Source organism: Amblyomma americanum, chromosome 1, assembly GCF_052857255.1.
Source record: "Amblyomma americanum isolate KBUSLIRL-KWMA chromosome 1, ASM5285725v1, whole genome shotgun sequence".
Lineage (NCBI taxonomy): Eukaryota > Metazoa > Arthropoda > Arachnida > Ixodida > Ixodidae > Amblyomma > Amblyomma americanum.
This window is the reverse complement of record NC_135497.1, coordinates 47,645,737-47,657,780: the sequence shown is the minus strand read 5'-3', so window position 1 is coordinate 47,657,780 and position 12,044 is coordinate 47,645,737. Positions and strand designations below refer to the sequence as shown.

The window sequence follows — 12,044 nt, the reverse complement described above, 5'->3', positions numbered from 1 at the left end:
GTGTTTTCTCAAATCCTCTTGCCAATATATTAGGATATAGAATTTATTTATTTATTTATTTATTTCAATAACTAAAAGGCCCCTGTGGCAGTAGAGAAGGAGTGGAGTGCAATAATAATATATTTATCATCATAACACAGGAATTGCAGCAATTTAGCAGCAATAGAAGAATTGCGGCAAAACAGCGGCAATTTTATTTCAAGTTTATTTCGTTTGTTGCAGTGACAGTTTATACCGTTGAAATGTATGGCATTAGTGAATTGCATTTTCCCTTTCTCGAGTGGTCTGCTGATGTGCCTTCCAAAGGAGAATGCCAAAGCATAATGCTAAGAAAGTGAGCAGCAGGAGGGATACCCAGCGTGGATCATTGGGGATGTGGTTGAAGGGGAGCGGGTAGCAAGGCTGACGGACTCTTCATGCGTGCTCGAAGTGCCTTCAGCCGACAAGGAGTCCGAGCTGTGGTAACTCAGGCTTGGGAGTAGGAGACAGGGAATGAATTGGTTGTGAGGAAGGTTTCCAGCCTTGCAAGGAGTTTTGAAAGAGTGAGCGATGAAGCTTTTACTGATGGTTTACCTTATGGCTGACATGCAACTACGAATGCCACATACACGAGTGGTGACAGCTTTGCTCTTATGCTGCATGCCACTGAAATGAACATGAGCTAAATGGGCTCCATACAAACATTTTGTGTTGTGTTTGTGATATTTTATGCACTTTATGAGCACACCAATATTTTTGTTAGTCATGAAACAGTCTTCTATGTACGTTTGTTGTGTAAAGTATTTGCCCCTTATTTCATATAGTGGTGTTGGTTTGTTCGGTTAAGAGTCTGGCTGTTCCTCTAAGAGACCTTTATGAATCTGCGCTGACAAAAGATAACGGTGGTGTGGAGGATGGTTTGTCCCCTGTCATTGCTTAAGCCTGTTCAGCCATTCGCCATGCATTGGGAATAAAAATATTTTGCAAAAGTTCTGGCTCTTGTCTGTGCTGAGAGAGTGGGTGGGCACACTCAAGCTTTATCCATGAGTATCATCATAAAGATCAGAGATTACTTAGCACCGTTAGGGACAAGTTGCCCCATTCGCCTCTGTTATGTTGTAAAACGATTTAAAGTTGCACTGAAGAGGAATCTGAACTCACCTTTTTACCACGGGAACTCTACACGTTCTGGGCATTCTTAGAAACTTCTATTTATTGTCCTGTGCTTCCAATTACCCTAATTAAATCAGAAGTAACGTACCGGCTCGCGCCTTTTTTGAACTCAACGCGGTAGGGAGGAGGAGTCAACTAACGCGTCGAGTCCGCGGCGGCTTGTCTCTCTGGCATTGGTGGAGTGATACGTAAATCAGAGTCCACGTGTATCTTTATTTCCGCGGGCCTAATTTTCGGGTATATTGTCTGTGACTTAAACTGTTTATTCACAAAAACATAAAAACTAAATAAAAGCTAAAGTGAGCTGCCACTGTACTCACTCAAAGGCACTCGACGCGTTGGTTAACTCCGCCTACCTAGCGCGTTCAGTTCAAAAAAAGGGGGGAGCCGGGACGCTTAATCTGATCTAAGTTTCTAAGAATGCCCGGGATGTGTAGATAGAGTTCCCGTGATAAAAAGACGAGTTCAGATTCCTATATTGGGCACCTTTAATTTCTGTGAATGCCTAATTTTCTCGTTTTGTCCAGAATCACATAAACAGCACATTGCAAAAAATTGCTGCCGTGAATAATGTGGTAAAAAGGAGCACTAAGGAGCTTCTCACTTATCCTTTCCAAAATTTAGCACTCTCGAAATATTCCGGTATCGTGAGTTTGCCTGAATGTGTGAAATATTAACCTTGAGAAAAATGACTTGTTTACGGTATCTCATTTCGGAACATGAACATGGTGCTTGGTCCATTGTCTACTTTGGGCATTGCGCATGTTAACAGTGTATATAGCGCTCCTGTTCATTCCTGCGTGGTGCACATAAATGCTAAGCGATGCAACATGCTGTAACATGGCGGATGCAAACCAACCTGCACATGATACTGCCATCAGAGTATCGATGGCAACTTCTGTTGCAAGTATAATAAATACTGTTGAAGGTTCTCATGTGTGATCATAGGTTTTGGTTGCTGTAGTATCTGACCACTGCGGCAATGTTTGAGAGTTATATCCCAGCTGCAATAACTATATTTCAAATGAGGCAAAAATATATTCAAAAACCGGGGGGCACTCAAGCCTCACCATAAAGGTATAATGCGCAAGCTAATGGATCAATGCCCCATATATACAAAACTGGGCATCCTGTACTTAGCATTCATAGAACCCTGGGAGTACTCATACCACTCCTGGCGCAGTAGGGCAGCGGTTACGCAATGCGCCACTAACCTGTGAAGGCCGATGCTGCCACTGGTGGGACATGTGCGATCCAGGTTGCTCTTCTCAGCAGCCTCTCTCGACCAATAATTAATATAATTGCCACGGTGGGCAGTTTGTGCACAGTCCTGTGGGCATGTTGTGATGCCGCCACAAGGTGACATGACTTAGCTGGCCCACCCACCTTCTAAGTTGCTTCTCTGGGGTTTTTTCGTTTACTGTGGCCGATGCCGACGTCGAATGTTCTGCCACATGAACTCCCTAAAGCTATCGCGTTAAAAGCACCTGTATTCTTATATTTCCGTGCACACTGCAAAACCCCATATGGTCAAAACAGTCTGGAGTACACCAATACATCTGCCTCACAACCGACTGTCTATTTTGGGCACATAAAAAGGCAGTGGCCAGTAGCCTTCCCCCATCTGCTAGCAGACCCTTCTCGTCTGCCGTCAGTGAAGAAAAGTACTCGTTATTACAATGTGCACGGGTGTAAAATCTCTTTGTTCATCTGCTCAGACAGCTTTTGCTGTATGAATCGTCTCTGGATACATTCAAACACGCCAGCATACTACAAAGACCGACATGCATCTTGCCTTCAATGTAAAACTTATATTTTACATCCACATGGTATTTATTCAATCTTGGCCCACGATGTAAGCGAGGCCCTATGCAGTTGAATGATTCCCTGTGCAGTGTGAACGCTTCTCGCGGTCGCTGAACCCAGCGATTGTCATGTGCCCTCTGGGCCTAACCGGAATCATCTGGGTGCTCGGCGTAGCACCAGTTCTCTGGGACGCGGCGGTCGTTGATAATAATAATATTAATTGGTTTTTGGGGAAAGGAAATGGCGCAGTATCTGTCTCACATATCGTTGGACACCTGAACCGCGCCGTAAGGGGAGGGATAAGAGAGGGAGTGAAAGAAGAAAGGAAGAATTAGGTGCCGTAGTGGAGGGCTCCGGAATAATTTCGACCACCTGGGGATCTTTAACGTGCACTGACATCGCACAGCACACGGGCGCCTTAGCGTTTTTCCTCCATAAAAACGCAGCCGCCGCGGTTGGGTTCGAACACGGGAACTCCGGATCAGTAGTCGAGCGCCCTAACCACTGAGCCACCGCGGCGGGTGCGGTCGTTGACGACGACGCTGACTCAGACGGGCTGAGGTTCGCCGATAGCCTCTTGATGGGCCGGTCCAGTTCGTTGAGCGCGTTGTGCAGCTGTCCCAGCAGCACATTGCGCTGGTCGCAGTTGCCGTTGTAGTCGTCCATGTCAACGGTCACCACGGCGATACTGCCCATACGCATTCGCTTGGCGAACAGCACCTGCGCGGTATTTGTCGACCATTAACTGCCTTCCAGGCGTAAACACAAACCCGGAAGGCGTACCCGTCCGACGGCTCACTCACTTTGGCCTCGGCTGCTGAGCCCAAGGTTGCGATTTTGAATCCAGCTGTGTCGACCGCATTTAAATGAAGGTGAGAAACGCTAAACTCTGTGGCAGCTGTTAGCCCGTTTCGCGCATGTGGTGCTTCCACGTGGTTTTACTGGCCATGTGCAAAGTTTAGCTACCGCTGCGTTTAGCGTTTTTATGGATAGCATAAGAGTCCCATGTCCCCGCACTCGCCAATGGTGTCACACCTTGCGACCGGCAAGGTAAAAACTGGCAGCTTAGCATATGCTAGAGCCACCTGCCAAGAACATAGAAGAGACAGCTGCGGCATGCCACTGTTGGCAGACGGCAGTGCAGAAATGAGCATCACCCTCTCCTCTTCCTGGGGAGAGGTGAGAAAGTCAGCAAGATGACCGCTGTTGGAAGAATTCATATTTGAACAGCGCAATAAAACAACGGGACACAACGAAGAAAGGACACCACAAGCGCTGACTCGCAACTAGATTTTAATTCACGTCCAAGCATCTTAAATACTAAGAACGCCAAACACAAACAAGAGGGAAAAACCAAAAGAAAAACGATACAAAGCTGCTAATCATGCCCACAAAGGTGACAATCAGCACGAGCGCGAGACTACACATCTTGGCCGGATAAAAACATCATCTCTTTATCAGTTAGTGTGACAGAAGGATCACTAATACAGCTATCAGGTTCCAAGCGGATGTGAAAAGCCTCCAAAATTTCCCGCGTTAGGCTGTCATTATGTTTTCCTAGGATGACGGTGTTAGACAACAGAGGGGTGCAAGTACCTTCTCTCCAGTGGCGGGCAAGGTTACAAGAAGACCCATTACCTCGGGACCTGTGGTGCTCACTAAGACGAGCGTTGATGCAACGTCCTGTCTGGCCGATATAACTCAACCCGCAAGTGCACGGAATCCTGTAGACAACCCCCACATTACAGGGCACAAAAGGGTTCTTATGGTTGGTCTGACAACCCCCAGTCTTTTTCTTCGCGGTTGTTGCCTTAGCCTTCTCTTCCACCTGCCTGCAAACACCTCTAAGTTTTTTAGGCGCTGAAAAGACCACATCAACATCGTATCTCGCCGCAACATTCTTCAAACCATGTCCCACACCATGCGTGTAAGGCACCACCACAAACTTCTTTTTTTCCCTTTTTGGCTTATCCCCGCTCTTGATCCATCTAAGAAGCTTATCGCATTCCCTGGAAATCACATGAGAAGGGTAACCACTAGATTTTAATCGGCCAACTTGACGCAAAATACTTTCATTGATTCTTTCAAGACATGACTTGTTCATGGCAGATTTCAGGCTAGAAAAAACAATGCCATTTTTTACCAGTTTTGTGTGGCTTGATTGGTAATTTAGAAAAGACTTGGTAGAGCGAGGGAAATATTCCCAACACAAATGACGCTCTTCCAACAACAGTCTTAAGTCCAGAAATTGAAGTACATCTTGTTTAGGAAGTTCAGTCGTGAAAGTTAGTCCCATCGCGCATTCTCTGAAAACCTTCAGTACATCTACCACGCTACGCGTCAAGTAACCCTTCTTAACAAAAACAATATAATCATCGACATACCGAAAAATCCTCAGAACCAACCCGTCACATCTCCTGTCTATGGATCTGTCTACCCTGGCAAGGAAGATATTGGCTAACACAGGTGCTACTTTAGATCCTATGCACACTCCATCATTCTGCGCAAACGATTTCCCTTTCCATTCAATGACAGTTGAACGGAGGTAAAAAGACAGAATCTCTAAGAAGCTCTCAAGGGACACACCACATCTAGCAATAAAATCAGTTTCATTGTTGTAATCAGCGATGCACATTTTTACACTTTTCATGAGGTCATCATGAGGTAGAGAATAATATAGGTCTTGCACATCAATGCTGAAAGCATCACACCTTCCCGGGTTATTGGATTTTAGGAAGTCAACCAAAGCACCAGAATTAGAGAGGTGAAAAGGATCCTCAATTATCAAACACGACAAATGCTTTTGAAGATAGCTAGACACGAAGAACTGCCAAGTGCCGTGCTCAGACACGATAGATCTGAAGGGAACATTGTCCTTATGCGTCTTTGCAGAAAAGAAAACCTGAAGGTGCGATCCTTTTGCGCTCTTCACAGAAGCCGCGAGGCGTTGCAAGTTGTTCTCCTCCAAAAGACGAAGGGCACTTGCCTTGACTTTGTTAGCTCTGAAAGTTACGGACTTGAAGTTCTTCGTTAAGGCTTGATGCGCTTTTTCTTCAAAGGTGCCAGCAGGGAGAACGACGAAGCACCCTTCCTTGTCGGCGACCATTATCCTGAGACCACTAGATGCAGCAAAGTCAACGAGCTTTTTCATGCGGTGGTAATTCCGTGGTTTCTCTTTTGTTCTTTCGAAAACTTCGACACATTCCGAGATGCATTGAAACTGACTATCTTTGCCTGCCAACCGGGATATTTTCTTTGACAAGGCAAGTTTCTCGGTAGCTTTCAACCGTGGGTCATATGCAAACTTCGGTCCCAACCTGAGAGTTGCTAGATGTTCTTCCGGCACGTCGCATTCGCCCAGGACAACAACCTTTCCTTGCTCCGCAGCGTCCTTCTTCTTTCTCGGCAAGCCTGTCCGGACTGAGTTCCAGAGGAACTCTGTAATAAAATCCATCGTCCCACACCACTCCGAGAAGCCTTGCTGCCGATCGGTCCTGCCACAAATAACCCGTAGATGGTCTTTGAAGAACCGTGCTTGACGCCACAATTCGGACTTCATGATCTTGCAAATTCGCCTGGTGTGTGGTTTTTTGGAGCCGTCAAGAGGACACACCAGGCGAATTTGCAAGATCATGAAGTCCGAATTGTGGCGTCAAGCACGGTTCTTCAAAGACCATCTACGGGTTATTTGTGGCAGGACCGATCGGCAGCAAGGCTTCTCGGAGTGGTGTGGGACGATGGATTTTATTACAGAGTTCCTCTGGAACTCAGTCCGGACAGGCTTGCCGAGAAAGAAGAAGGACGCTGCGGAGCAAGGAAAGGTTGTTGTCCTGGGCGAATGCGACGTGCCGGAAGAACATCTAGCAACTCTCAGGTTGGGACCGAAGTTTGCATATGACCCACGGTTGAAAGCTACCGAGAAACTTGCCTTGTCAAAGAAAATATCCCGGTTGGCAGGCAAAGATAGTCAGTTTCAATGCATCTCGGAATGTGTCGAAGTTTTCGAAAGAACAAAAGAGAAACCACGGAATTACCACCGCATGAAAAAGCTCGTTGACTTTGCTGCATCTAGTGGTCTCAGGATAATGGTCGCCGACAAGGAAGGGTGCTTCGTCGTTCTCCCTGCTGGCACCTTTGAAGAAAAAGCGCATCAAGCCTTAACGAAGAACTTCAAGTCCGTAACTTTCAGAGCTAACAAAGTCAAGGCAAGTGCCCTTCGTCTTTTGGAGGAGAACAACTTGCAACGCCTCGCGGCTTCTGTGAAGAGCGCAAAAGGATCGCACCTTCAGGTTTTCTTTTCTGCAAAGACGCATAAGGACAATGTTCCCTTCAGATCTATCGTGTCTGAGCACGGCACTTGGCAGTTCTTCGTGTCTAGCTATCTTCAAAAGCATTTGTCGTGTTTGATAATTGAGGATCCTTTTCACATCTCTAATTCTGGTGCTTTGGTTGACTTCCTAAAATCCAATAACCCGGGAAGGTGTGATGCTTTCAGCATTGATGTGCAAGACCTATATTATTCTCTACCTCATGATGACCTCATGAAAAGTGTAAAAATGTGCATCGCTGATTACAACAATGAAACTGATTTTATTGCTAGATGTGGTGTGTCCCTTGAGAGCTTCTTAGAGATTCTGTCTTTTTACCTCCGTTCAACTTTCATTGAATGGAAAGGGAAATCGTTTGCGCAGAATGATGGAGTGTGCATAGGATCTAAAGTAGCACCTGTGTTAGCCAATATCTTCCTTGCCAGGGTAGACAGATCCATAGACAGGAGATGTGACGGGTTGGTTCTGAGGATTTTTCGGTATGTCGATGATTATATTGTTTTTGTTAAGAAGGGTTACTTGACGCGTAGCGTGGTAGATGTACTGAAGGTTTTCAGAGAATGCGCGATGGGACTAACTTTCACGACTGAACTTCCTAAACAAGATGTACTTCAATTTCTGGACTTAAGACTGTTGTTGGAAGAGCGTCATTTGTGTTGGGAATATTTCCCTCGCTCTACCAAGTCTTTTCTAAATTACCAATCAAGCCACACAAAACTGGTAAAAAATGGCATTGTTTTTTCTAGCCTGAAATCTGCCATGAACAAGTCATGTCTTGAAAGAATCAATGAAAGTATTTTGCGTCAAGTTGGCCGATTAAAATCTAGTGGTTACCCTTCTCATGTGATTTCCAGGGAATGCGATAAGCTTCTTAGATGGATCAAGAGCGGGGATAAGCCAAAAAGGGAAAAAAAGAAGTTTGTGGTGGTGCCTTACACGCATGGTGTGGGACATGGTTTGAAGAATGTTGCGGCGAGATACGATGTTGATGTGGTCTTTTCAGCGCCTAAAAAACTTAGAGGTGTTTGCAGGCAGGTGGAAGAGAAGGCTAAGGCAACAACCGCGAAGAAAAAGACTGGGGGTTGTCAGACCAACCATAAGAACCCTTTTGTGCCCTGTAATGTGGGGGTTGTCTACAGGATTCCGTGCACTTGCGGGTTGAGTTATATCGGCCAGACAGGACGTTGCATCAACGCTCGTCTTAGTGAGCACCACAGGTCCCGAGGTAATGGGTCTTCTTGTAACCTTGCCCGTCACTGGAGAGAAGGTACTTGCACCCCTCTGTTGTCTAACACCGTCATCCTAGGAAAACATAATGACAGCCTAACGCGGGAAATTTTGGAGGCTTTTCACATCCGCTTGGAACCTGATAGCTGTATTAGTGATCCTTCTGTCACACTAACTGATAAAGAGATGATGTTTTTATCCGGCCAAGATGTGTAGTCTCGCGCTCGTGCTGATTGTCACCTTTGTGGGCATGATTAGCAGCTTTGTATCGTTTTTCTTTTGGTTTTTCCCTCTTGTTTGTGTTTGGCGTTCTTAGTATTTAAGATGCTTGGACGTGAATTAAAATCTAGTTGCGAGTCAGCGCTTGTGGTGTCCTTTCTTCGTTGTGTCCCGTTGTTTTATTGCGCTGTTCAAATATGAATCAATACCAACTCGCCCAGTTCGCAGCTTTAATGACTGTTGGAAGAACCTTGTCATATGCCACGGCTGGCAGGTGCAAAGTCATGCATGGCACCTCACAGTGAGGTTCTTATGTTCCCGCATTGTCACAGCTTATAACGATTAGGTGTCCAAATTTTCGCAGCTCAGCCTAAACGGCAATTCTTTAAATGGTGTGTGTAACTAGTACAACTTAACGTGTGCATGACCTTCATTTGTCATGAAGTGTTTTTACACCCCCACAGCTGCTTTGAATGCGCTGTCGATCGTACCGTGCGTTTACCTCATTCCACATTAACACCGGTTCTTCCGCTACGAACAGCACACCACTGCGGTCACTGTAATGATTGTAAATGTCTCCGGTCTGTTTTACTCCCGTGCAGTGGCGACAGCGCTCTCTTTCTCGCTTCTATCTTCTGAAGTGCTTGTTCTTGACGCGCCGTTTCTCCTCTCCCGCAAACTTTCAAAGCGCGTCTCGCCAGCCGCCTCGAGCGCGGAAGGTGGTGTGCCTCTCTTTCTTCCGCAGTGGTTAACGGTGTGGACGGCGCATGACGCCATTTTTTTGGTGGTCTTTTTACCGACAGCTCTCGCTGTAAACCGTCTGCTGTGCGACTGGGGGCCGCGTTAAAGAACCCCAGGGTGCCTGAATTTATGGAGCCTTCCACTGCAGTGTCCCTCGTAGCAAGAAATGAGACGCAAACAAGACAACTGAGCCACAAACAGCACTGTAAGAAGCTGCTAGCCAGGGGAAGCTCAATGCTGGCTCCTGTTATTAATTTCGAAGGTGCGAAAACTTTTTGCTGAAATCTTAATAAACCTCGCTTGTATTTACTCTCCAGGAGGTAATATGTTGGTATTATTTGTGTTTCCACCTCAGCTTCCTTCTTTTCATGGCTGATAGTATAGAGTTTGGGACTTTAAAGCTCGTATAACTCAGAAACGTACCTTCAGGCCGTGAACGCAGCACAGTGACTTGAGCTTTCAGTTATGTGGTGTGGCATCAACGTGTCAGCAATGCATTGGTCATGTTAGAGACGACGTGACAACCTAACTTTGTCTATACCCAGCTTAAGCATATCGCAATAGTGCGTGAGGGTAATTCCACTCCTGAACAGCTGCTCCAGCATACGTCCGCGAAAGCTTTATGGCCGTAATTCTGCGTTGCGGAACTTCAGATGCTACAATAACAAGACAGGGGTAAAGAGCACGGGGTATAGGTTACAGAATGCAGGTGACGATAAGGGAAGAATTGTGTAGGTTTTCGCTGTACACGTGGTCTCAAGCACGGCGGCCACTACCTGTGACGTGAGTGCAAGCCACCGCTCCGGAATGTGCTGATGCATGCGCCGCCCTGATTTTCAAGGCGTGCTTCACGGATATGTTTTACAGGCAAGCAGTAGATTGAGTGCGACGCTTCGCAAATCAGAAACATTGCGAGCTAGGATACGCGCACAGACGTTGTTGAGAATGGTGGCATTGTTGTCGTAACCAATCCACTGTCCTTTGTCCCGGTTGACGGCGATCTTGCAGTCGGCTTCCTTGTTGTACAGTGGCACCGACAGGTCGGAGCTGAATTCGAGGCAGATCTGCGCACGCGTGCACCACATGCACGTGGTCAGTCGGCATCTTGTGTGCATAGACATTGTGCAAAAGCGCCGTGAGTGTGTGTAACTGTAGCACGTTTATTATGGTTGCATCTGGTAATACAGTGTTTAGCACCGCGCCGTACGGTAAGCACGCTAACTACGGTAATTCCAACCGCACGGATAATATGGCTAAGCAAGCATGGCGGCGTTAACAACGACAACGCTTTAACATATTCACCTCTCCTATGCTCTCTACATAGTGAAGAGAAGTGACTTTGCCAAAAGGCAGGCTATATCAGCCCTAGAATTGACAGTGCAAGGAAAACTACCGTTGCGCACGCATCTTAGCCGAATTATAGACCGGACGAAACGAAACCCTCCTGGACACAGATCCTCTACGGCCATTTTAGAAAGTGACAGTCGAACCTTGTTATGACGAAACGGTTTATAGCGAAAAATTGAATACAACTAAGCACTGGCGATTCTCCTTGGGAGCGCGGTCAATATGGGCTATGAAGAACCACTTCGTTAAAACGAGGTTCAGTTGTATATCTATCGATGATAAGTGCCATTTGCGGTGGTATTGTGAAACGTGCGAAGAAGCGATCAGTGGCCAAGGCGACGACCAGGATCGGTGGCTGCGTAGAAAAGACGCGACATAAGCACCTCGAAATAGACGAGAAGCCCGCGCTCGTCGATGAACGGTCTCGGGGGCGCGGGTCCACGGACGCTGGCTCGCAGCTCGTAGCTCCCAGTGTTGCGTAGCCTGTAGGCGTAGCCGAACAGCGACAACTCCAGGGCTACGCGCTTCCGGGAGCGTAGCTCGCCGAGGAACGCCTCGCTCGCCTCCACCTGCGCGTCATGCATGCTACGTTGGATCAGTGCGTGGGTAAAATTGAAAATTGGTCTTTCAGTAAAAGAAATGGCACAGTGATTGTCTCGCATATCTCGGTGGACCCCGGAACCGCGCCGTAAGGGAAGGAATAAAAGTCGGAGTGAAAGAACAAAGGAAGAAAGAGGTGCCGTAGTAGAGGTCTCCAGAATAATTACGACCACCTGAGTATCTTTGACGTGCACCGAAATCGCACAGCACACGGGCACCTTTGCGTCCCGCCTCCATCGAAACGTGGCCACCGCGATCTGGTTCGAACCCGGGAAATCCGGCTCATTAGCCGGGCACTCTATCCAGTAAACCACCAAGGCGGAAAGTGCGTAGGTGCAATCCTTTAAACCTGCGCTTGCACAGAATTTCTGGGCTAAGCGATGTGGAGGATGGGCCACCTGCCACTTACTATATGACGGACATCGCTCGCCCTTTCCGTTTGCAGTAACGCATTAATAATCCGTGTGAAACCGGAAATCAGGCATCCACAGCTGAAACAAAATTTGTTCCTCGACTAATCTGTTCGTGTCGCTTGGAAGGTATGTAAGGCGAACAAAAAACAGTTGAAACGTATCCTGTTTTTCGCCTGTGGTGATTATGGCTCTGCAGTATGGATGAGCGCAC

At 47.0% G+C, this 12,044-nt stretch overlaps 1 protein-coding gene across 1 annotated transcript; it reads right to left on the bottom strand.

Moving 5' to 3' along the window:
* Positions 1-1,917: 1,917 nt before the first annotated feature.
* On the bottom strand, positions 1,918-11,404 carry LOC144133533 (chitinase-3-like protein 1). The gene is made up of 4 exons (XM_077666732.1): positions 11,204-11,404; positions 10,409-10,537; positions 3,461-3,678; positions 1,918-1,948 (listed from the first exon to the last, which is right to left on the bottom strand). The coding sequence occupies exons 1-4, from the start codon at positions 11,402-11,404 to the stop codon at positions 1,918-1,920; spliced, it is 579 nt and encodes a 192-aa protein (XP_077522858.1).
* Between the last annotated feature and the right edge of the window lie 640 nt (positions 11,405-12,044).